Genomic DNA, 21,097 nt, shown 5'->3' with positions numbered 1-21,097 from the left:
CCTTGGACTGTTACACTTGGAATGTACAAAGTTGGTATCTTTGTCACAATTTTTTTTTTTTTTATTCATGTTCTGCAAACACTTTTCAGAAATGCAATAAACTTGTCAAAGGAGAAGCAAACTTTTACCATGCTTGACTTGAAAGGAAGTACTTTATTGATTTTAGCCCACTAAAGTAGGTTAAAATGTGGAAACCATGTGGATGGTGTACAGGTCACAAATATCACATGGTGCCTATTTTAAAGATTTTAATTCCAAGTTAAAAGTTTTTTTCTTTACTGGATTTAAAGAATTTTACATTGCCAATGATTTGGAATAAATTGTATATAACTGGAATTTCAAAACCAAATATAAATACATTTTTTGGCTAAAACATCAAGATACAACGATTATGGTATCCTGTATCAATGAAAAATATGGAAATTTCTGAATAAATTGTACTAATTGTTTTCAAAACAAGCACATATTTAGGAGTTTTATAATACTGTTAAATTTAAGATGGATTTTAAGAAAAAGTACTGTTCAGATTATTTTAAGCAGATTTTGCAATAAAATAAAACTAAAAAAATGCTTTCGGTTTCTTATGGTTTCCTCTCGCGTTTTAAAAAAACTTTAATTTAACATTGAAAATAGATTTTAAATATTAACTTGAAGCAAGTAACACTAGTAATGGTGTTCATTTATGTCTTTTGAAATATATTGTGCAAAATAAAGAAAATAAAGATTGGTTTTCTGTTTGGTTTCCTGTCACGTAAACGGTGAATCAAAATGTATTAATTTTTCTTGAAAAACTCAATTGTTCCATTAATACTATTCTAACACCAACACAACCAACAGAATAAAAGTTAAAGTTTTAGAACTTCGCATGTGTGTTCTAGTATATATTGATTTAAAGAAAGACAAGGATTGTAGTTCAAAGTAGGTCTCATTGGGGTCTAAGTGTGACGTGGGATTGTCGATTTTTTTGTAAGCGTGACACGTGAAAATCAAATTATTGTGGCGTGAAAACGAGAAATGAGGTCTTGCGGGACCTTGAATCTGACAAAACAGTAAGCGGGATCAGGGATCGGAACCCCCCAATGAGACCCCCTTCAAAGTGTCTGCATTGTTTATTTTCATTGTTTTATATATGTAAACTGTATATTATGTATAATGTTTAAGCCATTGGCCTATATGGGCGTAAGGTGCTTTTCAATAAAGTTTATGTTAAATGAAAGGTCCAAGGACTTGGACTTTTTTTGTGGTATTAAAACTTGCAATCAGTCAATGAATATATAAAATAGGGATCAGTGAAGTTACTCTGTGCACACATTCTCTTGCTACTCTTCATAGGCATGATGAGTTCTTATATAGTCGGTTTTCTGTGGGACTTTCGTGTTGTCTGTTGACAAGTCCAGCCAAGTGTTGAGTTGTGAATGTTGCTCGGCATTCTACCTTGATTTTCGAAATCTATTTTTTACAAATAAGGAAACGTTTATACTGTTTAACTGTTTTTTATGGTGGTGTTACTTATAATAATGCAGGATTTTTTTTCAAAAAAGTATTTTGTTTACCTGTCATTTGTATAAAAAGCAAAAAGTGTACGTTGCAAATGTTGTGCTCTTTTAAAAATGGCGCGCCGCTTTAATTTATTAGTTTCGTAAAGATGAATTCTAAAAATACAAATGTATTTTCAAAATCATCCGATTCATTTTATTGTGAGTATTTGAATTTTTGAACTATTATTGTGAAAGTTAATATGGTATTTACGAAAATTTGTATTGGGATTTTCTATTTTATTTATAGCACAATGCCATGAGACGTCACAATTCGAAAGGATATCCCTAACGTCACGTTTTATTCCATTCAACATCACATGCATCTTCACTACGCATTTCCTTAAAGAATGAAAAAAGTAAAATGCCAAATGAGGAGTCAATTAACCAGGCAGAAGTTATATGGAACTATTTGAAACTCAACCATACACTCGAAAAGGTAAATTTCCAAATATTAGACGCGGCATGTAATTTAGAGACTGATAAAAATTATAATTTCTTGTATAAACATTGATAAAGAGAATAAAACTTGAAGAAATGACAATGGTACATTTAGAAAGCCAGATGTATCCGAAGTTTAAACTCCCAAACAAAAAAGAACCATCGAGTTTCCAGTGGTTAAGGCGGGGGAGATTGGAAATAAGATGTGCACGATGGTCTTATAAAGTCTTGAAGTTAGTCACTGAAGAGTATCGTCAGTCTTTCATTTTCATTTTTATTTCAGACAGTCATTACTTACACCCCCCCCCCCCCCCTCAAGTCTATGGGAAGCAGAAGCATTTAAGACCCATTGTTGCCTTCTTAACAGATAATTAATTTAAGAACTGTTATCTGCTCTTTGGTCGGGTTGTTGTCTCTTTGACATATTTTCCATTTTCATTCTCAATTTTATAGTATTACCATCCTACTTTTGATAGAGGAACAGTGCCCCTTTGACCCTGGTTTCTCACAATTTCGATTTACAAATGCTAAATACTTTACCTATTTATTGTTAATATTGTCTTTCCCTCTCTTTTGCTCATGATATTTATAATCTATAGTTTATATTGTTGCATTAACTATACAAATCGATTTTCCAGGAAACTTCACCACTGATGCTAGGATACTAAAAATGTGAATCCATTGGGGGGGGGGGGGGGGGGGGGGGTTTCATGTTTTTTTTTTTCGTGTTTTGTTTTTGTTTTTGTTTTTGGCATATCGAATAATTATTTGAAAGCATAATACTACAAGAGTTTAACCAGATAAATATTATATGCACATTACAATCTACAATGTTGAAATATTGATCTCTGATTTCGTTATACTTCATATGTAGTATAAAGAAATCAGAGATCAATATTTTAGTTAGATTGATGCGCATACTAGCTTACTATGTTATATATGTTTTATATGCCGAGTCATGCTGAAGAAAATATAAAAAAGAAGATGTGGTATGATTGCCAATGAGACAACTGTCCACAAGTGACCAAAATGACACAGACATTAATAACTATAGGTCACCGTAAGTCTTTTATTCTGATCTAATCTTATTCTATTTCTTTCTGAACGAAGATCACATATGCGTAATGGGATGAACATGCAGCCTGAATTGTATATTTCTAGTTCACTAAATCGATTCGGGCCCATTTAAATACCTGTGGTGTAGTCGGCCGAAAAATGTTAATGTTATCGGTTTGACATATCATTCTGTTAAATGCATTTGATTATCAATGAGTGGTGCAAGCATTCGCTATAGCCATTTAGAAGGAACACATCCTTGTTTAATATTTCCTCCTTTTTTTTACCTTTGTTAGTTAGTACGTAATATGTGCTCTGCTCTGCGTGTTTGTCCGAAGTCAGTCCATCACAGATCAATACCCCTTTTACATTACTGTAAAACACCATGACCAAATAATCAGGTTTTTTTAGGAGGAGTTTAATGTCAGTGTACTTGTTATTTTACATAATGTTGATTGTCAATGATATTAGGATTTTCAACGGTCCATGATTACTGAGATAATCAGACTGATCATGTCGATCATCGGCAATCGAATTTTACCATTGTAATTAAAACAAACTTGATTCAGATTAATAAATATTCAAAATCTAATTTTGTTCTTGCCAACTTATTTCTAGTTTTGTTTAAACATATTTATTTATAGTGGATTGGGAAACAAGTTTTTGCAACTTATATTAATCCCTTTCCACTTTGCGGGTGCAAGTGCTGCCTTGTAGCGGCATTAGCCTGCTCTTTTTCGAAATCTACAAGGGTGTCTTTAACGTGCAAGAGATATGGCTCTCTCTTAACACGGGTCAGCCATTTATCGTTCCCTTCCGACGGACTATCATTGTTTCCTCGAGACCATACTCGCAAATGGTGTCAAGGGAGAGCCGCAAATTCAGTTCCTGAAATTTTCATCCCATTTTTCTAGATTTTATTGTTATTGTCATTTTCTTCTATTGTCATTTTGACTGATTGATTTTAGAGGATTTTTTCCCTTTTTTTTTTTTAGAGCGATTTGATTGTCGTATTCGGGAATCCTGATATAAGGACAATAGAATATGCTTCAAAATTGTGGTTAGATGGATTTGCTAAATGGTTGATGATTACTGGGAATGAAGGAACACTTACAAAAGGTAAGGTTGGAGATTTTAGTAGCATTCGAGTACTCCCTCATTGAAAAAGAAATGTATACTTATATCGTTTATTGACCGAGCCTTGTTGTTGTTACTATATAGTCGCTTTTATTCTATACATTTCTATATATTTTAAGTGTGGAGATTTGACTTTGATTCAAGGGGTATTTGCCCTATAAACGACAAACACTTATAATTCTCTGGACATGGAAAACTTGTATGATATTCCTATAATACTAACTGAAAATGTATTTTTTCGCTCTGCGTTTATTTCTGAGAACAAATAGGAGATATTTTGATTAATTTTTATTTTGCAGGAAAATGGCAAAAACCTGAGGCACAAATATTCAAAGATATTGCCGTTAGTCAGGGTGTACCAGAGGAAAAGATTCTTTTGGAGGAAGAAGCAACTAACACCGGAGAAAATGTAACATTTTCATATCAAATACTTGAGAAGCTTGGTCTACTGGATTCGGTTAAAACAATCATTTTAGTTCAGATGCCATTTATGGAGAGACGAACATATGCAACATTTGCTAAGCAGTGGCCTTGCGGCATGAATCAGTTAGACAGAGTTTGTGTTACGTCGCCTGCCATAGATTTAATGTCATACCCTAACGATGATGTCGGTGATTTAGATAAAATAATGGAAATGATGGTTGGTTGTCTCCAACGCGTCAAAAATTACCCTAAACTTGGATTTCAGATTGAACAAGACATTCCAGATAATGTTTGGAACATTGGAGAGAACTTATTGTCCATTGGACAATACTAGTTTCAATTAACTATTAAAATATACACTTGAACTCGTTAAATCATTTATGTTTGAATTATTGTATATTCATAGCGTTCTGAATGGAGGAATTGGTGAGCATATTTTCAAATTCGGCAACTTCAGCAAAAAATCATATATATATATAGCTACCACTCGCCTTTTTTCAATAGAAATATTTATTAAAATATGAAGCTAGATGAGGTTCGACTGTTTGAAGAACAGGTCACCGCAAGGTCTTCAACAATGAACAAACCCTATATCATGCGTATAGCGAGGTATGATAAAATGTGAAACAATTCAAAAGAGACTGATTAATTGGTTGTTTGTTGCTTTAACACATTTGTAAGCGCTCAACCAAACCCCACAACTATCGTTTCATCTCGGCTTACAGTAAGTGTCTAACAACTGATATGTATAACCTTTTAAACAGATCCGTGACTTCTATCAAAGATTATTTTTTAATTATTGTAATTGAGCATTCAAGTCTCCCAAACAAAGTTTCTTCTTCTTTGACCTACTTCTCTAAAACCATATGATGACAAGTCATCCGGGGCAGATATTCATGGGGACTTCGTAACAGCATCTTGCTAATATCATGACAAATTAAGATATTATTGGAGTGTAAAAAAACTCTTTGTTGGATGTTATAGATAACGTTCGTGCTTTTGATGGTTCCTTTATTTCTGTTGACAGTCATAACTTTTCGACTGTCTACACTACACTTCCACACAATCTATCTCTAGGACTTTCACACAATATATGTCTTTACTACAATTGCACACACACACCATGTCTACTCTTCATTGGCAATCATACGACATTTTTTTCTTCTTCATTTATTCGGTTTTGATCGATCTGTGATTGCGAGTACACTTATATCGTTGCTTGTCTTTTGTCGTTTTTTTCTGTACTTAGTCTCGATTTAATGAGTTGGACACTTTCCAACTAATTTTTATAGTTTGTTCATAAATTGTATTCAAATAAGGCACCCTATGTCTCTATTTCCGTATACAAATTTATTTTGTGACCATTCGACTACCTGTTTTTTCAATGATTGTTGTTTACTTCCTCGGAATTTCTGTTTCTTTGATTTGACACATGCAGTTAAGTGTCGTCTTCTAGTTCAATATGGAGGTTTACAGAATAGAGAGTATTGGACAAAAAAATAAAGAAGAGAGAAAAGTAACTAATAAAAGAAAAAAAGAGAATAGAGAATAATGAATTTACAAAAAGTATTAAGAATAGAGAAAAATGGCCTAAAAAATAAAGATCACAGAAATGAACACCCCCCCTCCCCCCACCCCCTTAAAAAAATCCAGCCCCTCCTGGGTTTTTGCAAAAGAGAGTGCAGATACCAAGAGATAAACTTACATTACAGCAATATCATGGACCAAAAAAAAAAATCCACAATAACACGACTTTGACTGTTAAAAACGAGAGTGGCCAGTTTCTGCTCCCCTCAGTAGTGGCAACCGTCGTGCACAATATCCGTAAAGCTAAAAGGTCAGTTAGAGACGAGATTTGATAAACTTGTTGTAAAATTCAACACAGGTAAATAATATAAGCACTACAAACAACACAGAAAACTAAAGCAAATCCACACGAAACTTTAAGAAAATATAAGATGAACCCAGAAACCCGAAAAGAATAAGCAGTTTCTGCTAAACAAGTTGCACTTGTCTGGTTGCTCATAGCAAGTAAACATCTGGGGACAGTTGCATTCATTAAAACTAAAGAATCCGTTCACAAAGAAGTGGAATTATAAAGTGAATTTGAAATATTATCTATTTTACGGTAACGTTCTCAAACGACATACTAATTTACACTCACTGCAGTTGAACTTTGGTTTGTCTCATTGGTGTGTATGTTATAGATTGGTCGAGATTATGTTGTAGTAAATGTAAGAATTGGTATGTTTACATTTGATCGCTCTTTAATGCTTAGATTTGCAGAATGTCACAAACGGAGCAACCATGTTACATTACGGCACTTAGACTGTTGAAGTCATATTTAATTCTTAGTGATTGTCTCTGTTTCTTTCTTGGATGATTATGTTGTTCATAATTTAAATGGCTTGCTGAATATATAGAGGGTTTTTTTCGACAATCCCTTTTATTTTGTATCAATGGATGCCACAAACTGTTTCCTCAGATACTTTTTTTAATTAGATTGATATATACAAATCGTAATTCAACTTAACATACTCAGTATTTTAAGTTACATAATAGCACACTGCGTAACGAATTTATCTGCCGAGTATCAAATGTAGTACTTAAGACTATTAGTGACCTATCAACATGATCAAGGTGATCAAGTCTTCAATATTTAAAAACTACTTCCATTAGTAAATACAAAAACATGGCTAAAAATGAAAAGGACAAACAAACAAGAGCACACACGACACAACATAGAAAACTAAAGAATAAACAACACGAACCCTACCAAAAAACTAGGGGTGATCTCAGGTGCTCCGGAAGGGTAAGCAGATCCTGCTCCACATGTGGCACCCTTCGTGTTGCTTATGTGATAACAAATTCGGTAAATAGTCTAATTCGGTAGGTCACATTCATTACAATCGGTCTTCGTCATTTTCTTCGTTTGATAAAACCTTTCAGATGTTTCCTTAACACGTGACCGTTTTGTTTAAACAAAGGAACACATGTGCAACACTGAAATAAACCACGCCTACTAACCACATATGTAATATATAAGTAATCCACGCGGTAGCTTTTAACCTACCGACCGTGCAAGGGCTGTATAGCCAGTCAAGGTCGTTAAAAACTTCCATTTGTCTTTTAACCAACAATATTTCCTGAATGTGTTATGATGTAAGATAAACTAGTATCCAGTCGTGATATTTATGTAAATCTCTTGAATTCATAATAAACGAGTGACCGGTGAAAAATAATGTTATTCCAATTCTTGAACCAATGCATACAAACATCATAAACTTAGTCTTCTGTGCACGATTGTATCATTTTTTTCGCAAAAATTTTGTATAATCGTCAATTTTTTTTTCTCAATCGGTCAGTGTTGTTGTAAAAATATAGCAGGTAATTAATGTTCGTGTTTTGAAGCCGAAGTTTAACGATTGTCACCAGTTTTTCAACAATCAACAAAAAGCATGGATATTGAGCACGTGTTTAACATGTACAATCAGATAGTAGTTAATATTTTTTCATTAATTATTGAATTTCTCCTTTATTACTGCACATTTAGCGATAAAACTTTGTGAATATATATATTATGTCATTATGAACATATTTAAACCATAAGAAAAAAATCGCGAATTTTCCCTTCAAAGAATTATGAACGAATTACATTTTCGAAAACAATTTTCACGGAACACTTATTTATGATTTGAACTTTGACTTTTTAATTAATTCCAATATTAACAGTTTAAAAATAACAGACTATGGTTATTTAAAAAAAAATCAAGAACATTTTCCGTATCAAGTTAGTTAGTCAGATAAAACAACCGTACGATTGACAAGATATCGACACGCAATTACGACTACATCGGTTACTGTAGTTTTGGTCCTTTGTGGTTTATAGACATATCGTGATTTTTGATCGTAGAAGATGACAAAATGGCGGAACGCAGAGAATTGATACTCAAAATTTAAAATCGATGGTGATCTCTTATCTAGCGGAATAAAACTTTAATTTGAGAATGTTTATACAGAATGGACATAATATCAATTTTTGATTTTTTTTGCGAAGTTTCCCTTTAAAGGGAAAATTCGCGATTTTTTTCTTATGGTTTAAATATGTTCATAATGACATAATTATATATATTCACAAAGTTTTATCGCTAAATGTGCAGTAATAAAGGAGAAATTCAATAATTAATGAAAAAATATTAACTACTTCCTGTAGGTCATGACGTTTTCTCCTGGTTTTTGCATGCCGGGATTTAAAATACAATCATTAAAAGTCTTGGTTTTTAATCATATTTTAGGAAGTACACCACTAATTCATGGTCCCATTACTTTCTATGTTAAATTCCTCCATTTCAACCAGGCACACCTCTTTCATTTTAAGTTCAAATAAAGTGGCAATTATTGCATGTCAAAGCAACACTTTATAGCGTCTTCTACTGAAAAAATCAACATACCTTACATGGCATATAAGAAAGAACTGGTTCCCAGAACTTCGGATGTACCAAAACAGGTACTTCAGATCTGACAAACAGACCAAATGTACCCTCTTTTCAAAATTTGCTGCAGTTTTTTTAAATATTCAAAATTAAAAGTCCAAAAGTGTTCTACAATGATCACCAGTCCTTCAGCTTTCATTTGATGCCAAAACTACCTAAATATCCTATATATTTTGAAAGTTACACTCATGCGTAGGAACTATTTTGCGTTAAATATGTACTACTTTCTATTTTATTTATAGCACAATGCCATGACGTCACAATTCGAAAGGATATCCCTAACGTCACGTTTTATTCCATTCAACATCACATGCATCTTCACTACGCATTTCCTTAAAGAATGAAAAAAGTAAAATGCCAAATGAGGAGTCAATTAACCAGGCAGAAGTTATATGGAACTATTTGAAACTCAACCATACACTCGAAAAGGTAAATTTCCAAATATTAGACGCGGCATGTAATTTAGAGACTGATAAAAATTATAATTTCTTGTATAAACATTGATAAAGAGAATAAAACTTGAAGAAATGACAATGGTACATTTAGAAAGCCAGATGTATCCGAAGTTTAAACTCCCAAACAAAAAAGAACCATCGAGTTTCCAGTGGTTAAGGCGGGGGAGATTGGAAATAAGATGTGCACGATGGTCTTATAAAGTCTTGAAGTTAGTCCCTGAAGAGTATCGTCAGTCTTTCATTTTCATTTTTATTTCAGACAGTCATTACTTACACCCCCCCCCTCAAGTCTATGGGAAGCAGAAGCATTTAAGACCCATTGTTGCCTTCTTAACAGATAATTAATTTAAGAACTGTTATCTGCTCTTTGGTCGGGTTGTTGTCTCTTTGACATATTTTCCATTTTCATTCTCAATTTTATAGTATTACCATCCTACTTTTGATAGAGGAACAGTGCCCCTTTGACCCTGGTTTCTCACAATTTCGATTTAAAAATGCTAAATACTTTACCTATTTATTGTTAATATTGTCTTTCCCTCTCTTTTGCTCATGATATTTATAATCTATAGTTTATATTGTTGCATTAACTATACAAATCGATTTTCCAGGAAACTTCACCACTGATGCTAGGATACTAAAAATGTGAATCCATTGGGGGGGGGGGGGGGTTTCATGTTTTTTTTTTTCGTGTTTTGTTTTTGTTTTTGTTTTTGGCATATCGAATAATTATTTGAAAGCATAATACTACAAGAGTTTAACCAGATAAATATTATATGCACATTACAATCTACAATGTTGAAATATTGATCTCTGATTTCGTTATACTTCATATGTAGTATAAAGAAATCAGAGATCAATATTTTAGTTAGATTGATGCGCATACTAGCTTACTATGTTATATATGTTTTATATGCCGAGTCATGCTGAAGAAAATATAAAAAAGAAGATGTGGTATGATTGCCAATGAGACAACTGTCCACAAGTGACCAAAATGACACAGACATTAATAACTATAGGTCACCGTAAGTCTTTTATTCTGATCTAATCTTTATTCTATTTCTTTCTGAACGAAGATCACATATGCGTAATGGGATGAACATGCAGCCTGAATTGTATATTTCTAGTTCACTAAATCGATTCGGGCCCATTTAAATACCTGTGGTGTAGTCGGCCGAAAAATGTTAATGTTATCGGTTTTGACATATCATTCTGTTAAATGCATTTGATTATCAATGAGTGGTGCAAGCATTCGCTATAGCCATTTAGAAGGAACACATCCTTGTTTAATATTTCCTCCTTTTTTTTTACCTTTGTTAGTTAGTACGTAATATGTGCTCTGCTCTGCGTGTTTGTCCGAAGTCAGTCCATCACAGATCAATACCCCTTTTACATTACTGTAAAACACCATGACCAAATAATCAGGTTTTTTTAGGAGGAGTTTAATGTCAGTGTACTTGTTATTTTACATAATGTTGATTGTCAATGATATTAGGATTTTCAACGGTCCATGATTACTGAGATAATCAGACTGATCATGTCGATCATCGGCAATCGAATTTTACCATTGTAATTAAAACAAACTTGATTCAGATTAATAAATATTCAAAATCTAATTTTGTTCTTGCCAACTTATTTCTAGTTTTGTTTAAACATATTTATTTATAGTGGATTGGGAAACAAGTTTTTGCAACTTATATTAATCCCTTTCCACTTTGCGGGTGCAAGTGCTGCCTTGTAGCGGCATTAGCCTGCTCTTTTTCGAAATCTACAAGGGTGTCTTTAACGTGCAAGAGATATGGCTCTCTCTTAACACGGGTCAGCCATTTATCGTTCCCTTCCGACGGACTATCATTGTTTCCTCGAGACCATACTCGCAAATGGTGTCAAGGGAGAGCCGCAAATTCAGTTCCTGAAATTTTCATCCCATTTTTCTAGATTTTATTGTTATTGTCATTTTCTTCTATTGTCATTTTGACTGATTGATTTTAGAGGATTTTTTCCCTTTTTTTTTTTTAGAGCGATTTGATTGTCGTATTCGGGAATCCTGATATAAGGACAATAGAATATGCTTCAAAATTGTGGTTAGATGGATTTGCTAAATGGTTGATGATTACTGGGAATGAAGGAACACTTACAAAAGGTAAGGTTGGAGATTTTAGTAGCATTCGAGTACTCCCTCATTGAAAAAGAAATGTATACTTATATCGTTTATTGACCGAGCCTTGTTGTTGTTACTATATAGTCGCTTTTATTCTATACATTTCTATATATTTTAAGTGTGGAGATTTGACTTTGATTCAAGGGGTATTTGCCCTATAAACGACAAACACTTATAATTCTCTGGACATGGAAAACTTGTATGATATTCCTATAATACTAACTGAAAATGTATTTTTTCGCTCTGCGTTTATTTCTGAGAACAAATAGGAGATATTTTGATTAATTTTTATTTTGCAGGAAAATGGCAAAAACCTGAGGCACAAATATTCAAAGATATTGCCGTTAGTCAGGGTGTACCAGAGGAAAAGATTCTTTTGGAGGAAGAAGCAACTAACACCGGAGAAAATGTAACATTTTCATATCAAATACTTGAGAAGCTTGGTCTACTGGATTCGGTTAAAACAATCATTTTAGTTCAGATGCCATTTATGGAGAGACGAACATATGCAACATTTGCTAAGCAGTGGCCTTGCGGCATGAATCAGTTAGACAGAGTTTGTGTTACGTCGCCTGCCATAGATTTAATGTCATACCCTAACGATGATGTCGGTGATTTAGATAAAATAATGGAAATGATGGTTGGTTGTCTCCAACGCGTCAAAAATTACCCTAAACTTGGATTTCAGATTGAACAAGACATTCCAGATAATGTTTGGAACATTGGAGAGAACTTATTGTCCATTGGACAATACTAGTTTCAATTAACTATTAAAATATACACTTGAACTCGTTAAATCATTTATGTTTGAATTATTGTATATTCATAGCGTTCTGAATGGAGGAATTGGTGAGCATATTTTCAAATTCGGCAACTTCAGCAAAAAATCATATATATATATAGCTACCACTCGCCTTTTTTCAATAGAAATATTTATTAAAATATGAAGCTAGATGAGGTTCGACTGTTTGAAGAACAGGTCACCGCAAGGTCTTCAACAATGAACAAACCCTATATCATGCGTTATAGCGAGGTATGATAAAATGTGAAACAATTCAAAAGAGACTGATTAATTGGTTGTTTGTTGCTTTAACACATTTGTAAGCGCTCAACCAAACCCCACAACTATCGTTTCATCTCGGCTTACAGTAAGTGTCTAACAACTGATATGTATAACCTTTTAAACAGATCCGTGACTTCTATCAAAGATTATTTTTTAATTATTGTAATTGAGCATTCAAGTCTCCCAAACAAAGTTTCTTCTTCTTTGACCTACTTCTCTAAAACCATATGATGACAAGTCATCCGGGGCAGATATTCATGGGGACTTCGTAACAGCATCTTGCTAATATCATGACAAATTAAGATATTATTGGAGTGTAAAAAAACTCTTTGTTGGATGTTATAGATAACGTTCGTGCTTTTGATGGTTCCTTTATTTCTGTTGACAGTCATAACTTTTCGACTGTCTACACTACACTTCCACACAATCTATCTCTAGGACTTTCACACAATATATGTCTTTACTACAATTGCACACACACACCATGTCTACTCTTCATTGGCAATCATACGACATTTTTTTCTTCTTCATTTATTCGGTTTTGATCGATCTGTGATTGCGAGTACACTTATATCGTTGCTTGTCTTTTGTCGTTTTTTTCTGTACTTAGTCTCGATTTAATGAGTTGGACACTTTCCAACTAATTTTTATAGTTTGTTCATAAATTGTATTCAAATAAGGCACCCTATGTCTCTATTTCCGTATACAAATTTATTTTGTGACCATTCGACTACCTGTTTTTTCAATGATTGTTGTTTACTTCCTCGGAATTTCTGTTTCTTTGATTTGACACATGCAGTTAAGTGTCGTCTTCTAGTTCAATATGGAGGTTTACAGAATAGAGAGTATTGGACAAAAAAATAAAGAAGAGAGAAAAGTAACTAATAAAAGAAAAAAAAGAGAATAGAGAATAATGAATTTACAAAAAGTATTAAGAATAGAGAAAAATGGCCTAAAAAATAAAGATCACAGAAATGAACACCCCCCCCTCCCCCCAACCCCTTAAAAAAATCCAGCCCCTCCTGGGTTTTTGCAAAAGAGAGTGCAGATACCAAGAGATAAACTTACATTACAGCAATATCATGGACCAAAAAAAAAAATCCACAATAACACGACTTTGACTGTTAAAAACGAGAGTGGCCAGTTTCTGCTCCCCTCAGTAGTGGCAACCGTCGTGCACAATATCCGTAAAGCTAAAAGGTCAGTTAGAGACGAGATTTGATAAACTTGTTGTAAAATTCAACACAGGTAAATAATATAAGCACTACAAACAACACAGAAAACTAAAGCAAATCCACACGAAACTTTAAGAAAATATAAGATGAACCCAGAAACCCGAAAAGAATAAGCAGTTTCTGCTAAACAAGTTGCACTTGTCTGGTTGCTCATAGCAAGTAAACATCTGGGGACAGTTGCATTCATTAAAACTAAAGAATCCGTTCACAAAGAAGTGGAATTATAAAGTGAATTTGAAATATTATCTATTTTACGGTAACGTTCTCAAACGACATACTAATTTACACTCACTGCAGTTGAACTTTGGTTTGTCTCATTGGTGTGTATGTTATAGATTGGTCGAGATTATGTTGTAGTAAATGTAAGAATTGGTATGTTTACATTTGATCGCTCTTTAATGCTTAGATTTGCAGAATGTCACAAACGGAGCAACCATGTTACATTACGGCACTTAGACTGTTGAAGTCATATTTAATTCTTAGTGATTGTCTCTGTTTCTTTCTTGGATGATTATGTTGTTCATAATTTAAATGGCTTGCTGAATATATAGAGGGTTTTTTTCGACAATCCCTTTTATTTTGTATCAATGGATGCCACAAACTGTTTCCTCAGATACTTTTTTTAATTAGATTGATATATACAAATCGTAATTCAACTTAACATACTCAGTATTTTAAGTTACATAATAGCACACTGCGTAACGAATTTATCTGCCGAGTATCAAATGTAGTACTTAAGACTATTAGTGACCTATCAACATGATCAAGGTGATCAAGTCTTCAATATTTAAAAACTACTTCCATTAGTAAATACAAAAACATGGCTAAAAATGAAAAGGACAAACAAACAAGAGCACACACGACACAACATAGAAAACTAAAGAATAAACAACACGAACCCTACCAAAAAACTAGGGGTGATCTCAGGTGCTCCGGAAGGGTAAGCAGATCCTGCTCCACATGTGGCACCCTTCGTGTTGCTTATGTGATAACAAATTCGGTAAATAGTCTAATTCGGTAGGTCACATTCATTACAATCGGTCTTCGTCATTTTCTTCGTTTGATAAAACCTTTCAGATGTTTCCTTAACACGTGACCGTTTTGTTTAAACAAAGGAACACATGTGCAACACTGAAATAAACCACGCCTACTAACCACATATGTAATATATAAGTAATCCACGCGGTAGCTTTTAACCTACCGACCGTGCAAGGGCTGTATAGCCAGTCAAGGTCGTTAAAAACTTCCATTTGTCTTTTAACCAACAATATTTCCTGAATGTGTTATGATGTAAGATAAACTAGTATCCAGTCGTGATATTTATGTAAATCTCTTGAATTCATAATAAACGAGTGACCGGTGAAAAATAATGTTATTCCAATTCTTGAACCAATGCATACAAACATCATAAACTTAGTCTTCTGTGCACGATTGTATCATTTTTTTCGCAAAAATTTTGTATAATCGTCAATTTTTTTTTCTCAATCGGTCAGTGTTGTTGTAAAAATATAGCAGGTAATTAATGTTCGTGTTTGAAGCCGAAGTTTAACGATTGTCACCAGTTTTTCAACAATCAACAAAAAGCATGGATATTGAGCACGTGTTTAACATGTACAATCAGATAGTAGTTAATATTTTTTCATTAATTATTGAATTTCTCCTTTATTACTGCACATTTAGCGATAAAACTTTGTGAATATATATATTATGTCATTATGAACATATTTAAACCATAAGAAAAAAATCGCGAATTTTCCCTTCAAAGAATTATGAACGAATTACATTTTCGAAAACAATTTTCACGGAACACTTATTTATGATTTGAACTTTGACTTTTTAATTAATTCCAATATTAACAGTTTAAAAATAACAGACTATGGTTATTTAAAAAAAAATCAAGAACATTTTCCGTATCAAGTTAGTTAGTCAGATAAAACAACCGTACGATTGACAAGATATCGACACGCAATTACGACTACATCGGTTACTGTAGTTTTGGTCCTTTGTGGTTTATAGACATATCGTGATTTTTGATCGTAGAAGATGACAAAATGGCGGAACGCAGAGAATTGATACTCAAAATTTAAAATCGATGGTGATCTCTTATCTAGCGGAATAAAACTTTAATTTGAGAATGTTTATACAGAATGGACATAATATCAATTTTTGATTTTTTTGCGAAGTTTCCCTTTAAAGGGAAAATTCGCGATTTTTTTCTTATGGTTTAAATATGTTCATAATGACATAATATATATATTCACAAAGTTTTATCGCTAAATGTGCAGTAATAAAGGAGAAATTCAATAATTAATGAAAAAATATTAACTACTTCCTGTAGGTCATGACGTTTTCTCCTGGTTTTTGCATGCCGGGATTTAAAATACAATCATTAAAAGTCTTGGTTTTTAATCATATTTTAGGAAGTACACCACTAATTCATGGTCCCATTACTTTCTATGTTAAATTCCTCCATTTCAACCAGGCACACCTCTTTCATTTTAAGTTCAAATAAAGTGGCAATTATTGCATGTCAAAGCAACACTTTATAGCGTCTTCTACTGAAAAAATCAACATACCTTACATGGCATATAAGAAAGAACTGGTTCCCAGAACTTCGGATGTACCAAAACAGGTACTTCAGATCTGACAAACAGACCAAATGTACCCTCTTTTCAAAATTTGCTGCAGTTTTTTAAATATTCAAAATTAAAAGTCCAAAAGTGTTCTACAATGATCACCAGTCCTTCAGCTTTCATTTGATGCCAAAACTACCTAAATATCCTATATATTTTGAAAGTTACACTCATGCGTAGGAACTATTTTGCGTTAAATATGTACTACTTTCTATTTTATTTATAGCACAATGCCATGACGTCACAATTCGAAAGGATATCCCTAACGTCACGTTTTATTCCATTCAACATCACATGCATCTTCACTACGCATTTCCTTAAAGAATGAAAAAAGTAAAATGCCAAATGAGGAGTCAATTAACCAGGCAGAAGTTATATGGAACTATTTGAAACTCAACCATACACTCGAAAAGGTAAATTTCCAAATATTAGACGCGGCATGTAATTTAGAGACTGATAAAAATTATAATTTCTTGTATAAACATTGATAAAGAGAATAAAACTTGAAGAAATGACAATGGTACATTTAGAAAGCCAGATGTATCCGAAGTTTAAACTCCCAAACAAAAAAGAACCATCGAGTTTCCAGTGGTTAAGGCGGGGGAGATTGGAAATAAGATGTGCACGATGGTCTTATAAAGTCTTGAAGTTAGTCACTGAAGAGTATCGTCAGTCTTTCATTTTCATTTTTATTTCAGACAGTCATTACTTACACCCCCCCCCCCCCTCAAGTCTATGGGAAGCAGAAGCATTTAAGACCCATTGTTGCCTTCTTAACAGATAATTAATTTAAGAACTGTTATCTGCTCTTTGGTCGGGTTGTTGTCTCTTTGACATATTTTCCATTTTCATTCTCAATTTTATAGCATTACCATCCTACTTTTGATAGAGGAACAGTGCCCTTTGACCCTGGTTTCTCACAATTTCGATTTAAAAATGCTAAATACTTTACCTATTTATTGTTAATATTGTCTTTCCCTCTCTTTTGCTCATGATATTTATAATCTATAGTTTATATTGTTGCATTAACTATACAAATCGATTTTCCAGGAAACTTCACCACTGATGCTAGGATACTAAAAATGTGAATCCATTGGGGGGGGGGGGGGGTTTCATGTTTTTTTTTTTTCGTGTTTTGTTTTTGTTTTTGTTTTTGGCATATCGAATAATTATTTGAAAGCATAATACTACAAGAGTTTAACCAGATAAATATTATATGCACATTACAATCTACAATGTTGAAATATTGATCTCTGATTTCGTTATACTTCATATGTAGTATAAAGAAATCAGAGATCAATATTTTAGTTAGATTGATGCGCATACTAGCTTACTATGTTATATATGTTTTATATGCCGAGTCATGCTGAAGAAAATATAAAAAAGAAGATGTGGTATGATTGCCAATGAGACAACTGTCCACAAGTGACCAAAATGACACAGACATTAATAACTATAGGTCACCGTAAGTCTTTTATTCTGATCTAATCTTTATTCTATTTCTTTCTGAACGAAGATCACATATGCGTAATGGGATGAACATGCAGCCTGAATTGTATATTTCTAGTTCACTAAATCGATTCGGGCCCATTTAAATACCTGTGGTGTAGTCGGCCGAAAAATGTTAATGTTATCGGTTTGACATATCATTCTGTTAAATGCATTTGATTATCAATGAGTGGTGCAAGCATTCGCTATAGCCATTTAGAAGGAACACATCCTTGTTTAATATTTCCTCCTTTTTTTTACCTTTGTTAGTTAGTACGTAATATGTGCTCTGCTCTGCGTGTTTGTCCGAAGTCAGTCCCATCACAGATCAATACCCCTTTTACATTACTGTAAAACACCATGACCAAATAATCAGGTTTTTTTAGGAGGAGTTTAATGTCAGTGTACTTGTTATTTTACATAATGTTGATTGTCAATGATATTAGGATTTTCAACGGTCCATGATTACTGAGATAATCAGACTGATCATGTCGATCATCGGCAATCGAATTTTACCATTGTAATTAAAACAAACTTGATTCAGATTAATAAATATTCAAAATCTAATTTTGTTCTTGCCAACTTATTTCTAGTTTTGTTTAAACATATTTATTTATAGTGGATTGGGAAACAAGTTTTTGCAACTTATATTAATCCCTTTCCACTTTGCGGGTGCAAGTGCTGCCTTGTAGCGGCATTAGCCTGCTCTTTTTCGAAATCTACAAGGGTGTCTTTAACGTGCAAGAGATATGGCTCTCTCTTAACACGGGTCAGCCATTTATCGTTCCCTTCCGACGGACTATCATTGTTTCCTCGAGACCATACTCGCAAATGGTGTCAAGGGAGAGCCGCAAATTCAGTTCCTGAAATTTTCATCCCATTTTTCTAGATTTTATTGTTATTGTCATTTTCTTCTATTGTCATTTTGACTGATTGATTTTAGAGGATTTTTTCCCTTTTTTTTTTTTAGAGCGATTTGATTGTCGTATTCGGAATCCTGATATAAGGACAATAGAATATGCTTCAAAATTGTGGTTAGATGGATTTGCTAAATGGTTGATGATTACTGGGAATGAAGGAACACTTACAAAAGGTAAGGTTGGAGATTTTAGTAGCATTCGAGTACTCCCTCATTGAAAAAGAAATGTATACTTATATCGTTTATTGACCGAGCCTTGTTGTTGTTACTATATAGTCGCTTTTATTCTATACATTTCTATATATTTTAAGTGTGGAGATTTGACTTTGATTCAAGGGGTATTTGCCCTATAAACGACAAACACTTATAATTCTCTGGACATGGAAAACTTGTATGATATTCCTATAATACTAACTGAAAATGTATTTTTTCGCTCTGCGTTTATTTCTGAGAACAAATAGGAGATATTTTGATTAATTTTTATTTTGCAGGAAAATGGCAAAAACCTGAGGCACAAATATTCAAAGATATTGCCGTTAGTCAGGGTGTACCAGAGGAAAAGATTCTTTTGGAGGAAGAAGCAACTAACACCGGAGAAAATGTAACATTTTCATATCAAATACTTGAGAAGCTTGGTCTACTGGATTCGGTTAAAACAATCATTTTAGTTCAGATGCCATTTATGGAGAGACGAACATATGCAACATTTGCTAAGCAGTGGCCTTGCGGCATGAATCAGTTAGACAGAGTTTGTGTTACGTCGCCTGCCATAGATTTAATGTCATACCCTAACGATGATGTCGGTGATTTAGATAAAATAATGGAAATGATGGTTGGTTGTCTCCAACGCGTCAAAAATTACCCTAAACTTGGATTTCAGATTGAACAAGACATTCCAGATAATGTTTGGAACATTGGAGAGAACTTATTGTCCATTGGACAATACTAGTTTCAATTAACTATTAAAATATACACTTGAACTCGTTAAATCATTTATGTTTGAATTATTGTATATTCATAGCGTTCTGAATGGAGGAATTGGTGAGCATATTTTCAAATTCGGCAACTTCAGCAAAAAATCATATATATATATAGCTACCACTCGCCTTTTTTCAATAGAAATATTTATTAAAATATGAAGCTAGATGAGGTTCGACTGTTTGAAGAACAGGTCACCGCAAGGTCTTCAACAATGAACAAACCCTATATCATGCGTATAGCGAGGTATGATAAAATGTGAAACAATTCAAAGAGACTGATTAATTGGTTGTTTGTTGCTTTAACACATTTGTAAGCGCTCAACCAAACCCCACAACTATCGTTTCATCTCGGCTTACAGTAAGTGTCTAACAACTGATATGTATAACCTTTTAAACAGATCCGTGACTTCTATCAAAGATTATTTTTTAATTATTGTAATTGAGCATTCAAGTCTCCCAAACAAAGTTTCTTCTTCTTTGACCTACTTCTCTAAAACCATATGATGACAAGTCATCCGGGGCAGATATTCATGGGGACTTCGTAACAGCATCTTGCTAATATCATGACAAATTAAGATATTATTGGAGTGTAAAAAAACTCTTTGTTGGATGTTATAGATAACGTTCGTGCTTTTGATGGTTCCTTTATATTTCTGTTGACAGTCATAACTTTTCGACTGTCTACACTACACTTCCACACAATCTATCTCTAGGACTTTCACACAATATATGTCTTTACTACAATTGCACACACACACCATGTCTACTCTTCATTGGCAATCATACGACATTTTTTTCTTCTTCATTTATTCGGTTTTGATCGATCTGTGATTGCGAGTACACTTATATCGTTGCTTGTCTTTTGTCGTTTTTTTCTGTACTTAGTCTCGATTTAATGAGTTGGACACTTTCCAACTAATTTTTATAGTTTGTTCATAAATTGTATTCAAATAAGGCACCCTATGTCTCTATTTCCGTATACAAATTTATTTTGTGACCATTCGACTACCTGTTTTTTCAATGATTGTTGTTTACTTCCTCGGAATTTCTGTTTCTTTGATTTGACACATGCAGTTAAGTG

General features: G+C 33.4%; 2 protein-coding genes and 1 pseudogene across 2 annotated transcripts; all 3 read left to right on the top strand.

The window, feature by feature from the left end:
* The first annotated feature begins 1,816 nt into the window (after window positions 1-1,816).
* Window positions 1,817-4,957, top strand: LOC139506708 (uncharacterized protein SCO4629-like). The gene is made up of 3 exons (XM_071295515.1): window positions 1,817-1,974; window positions 4,028-4,151; window positions 4,469-4,957. Exons 1-3 carry the CDS (start codon window positions 1,900-1,902, stop codon window positions 4,924-4,926), a joined length of 657 nt encoding a protein of 218 aa, XP_071151616.1. The 5' UTR covers window positions 1,817-1,899; the 3' UTR covers window positions 4,927-4,957.
* A 4,399-nt stretch (window positions 4,958-9,356) lies between these two features.
* LOC139506709 (uncharacterized protein SCO4629-like) lies at window positions 9,357-12,486 on the top strand. The gene is made up of 3 exons (XM_071295516.1): window positions 9,357-9,514; window positions 11,557-11,680; window positions 11,998-12,486. Exons 1-3 carry the CDS (start codon window positions 9,440-9,442, stop codon window positions 12,453-12,455), a joined length of 657 nt encoding a protein of 218 aa, XP_071151617.1. The 5' UTR covers window positions 9,357-9,439; the 3' UTR covers window positions 12,456-12,486.
* A 4,402-nt stretch (window positions 12,487-16,888) lies between these two features.
* LOC139506710 (uncharacterized protein SCO4629-like) lies at window positions 16,889-20,016 on the top strand (annotated as a pseudogene).
* Window positions 20,017-21,097: the final 1,081 nt, after the last annotated feature.

The sequence above is a fragment of the Mytilus edulis genome, unplaced genomic scaffold (genome assembly GCF_963676685.1).
Source record: "Mytilus edulis unplaced genomic scaffold, xbMytEdul2.2 SCAFFOLD_1267, whole genome shotgun sequence".
Lineage (NCBI taxonomy): Eukaryota > Metazoa > Mollusca > Bivalvia > Mytilida > Mytilidae > Mytilus > Mytilus edulis.
This window is presented reverse-complemented; position numbering and strand designations above follow the sequence as displayed.

Bases quoted from the DNA above. Each gene is read 5' to 3' on its own strand.
- LOC139506708 (XM_071295515.1), top strand. From the start codon at position 1,900: ATGCCAAATGAGGAGTCAATTAACCAGGCAGAAGTTATATGGAACTAT. The intron at 1,975-4,027 runs GTAAATTTCCAA...TTTTTTTTTTAG, and splicing joins TCAACCATACACTCGAAAAG to AGCGATTTGATTGTCGTATT. The intron at 4,152-4,468 runs GTAAGGTTGGAG...TTTATTTTGCAG, and splicing joins TGAAGGAACACTTACAAAAG to GAAAATGGCAAAAACCTGAG.
- LOC139506709 (XM_071295516.1), top strand. From the start codon at position 9,440: ATGCCAAATGAGGAGTCAATTAACCAGGCAGAAGTTATATGGAACTAT. The intron at 9,515-11,556 runs GTAAATTTCCAA...TTTTTTTTTTAG, and splicing joins TCAACCATACACTCGAAAAG to AGCGATTTGATTGTCGTATT. The intron at 11,681-11,997 runs GTAAGGTTGGAG...TTTATTTTGCAG, and splicing joins TGAAGGAACACTTACAAAAG to GAAAATGGCAAAAACCTGAG.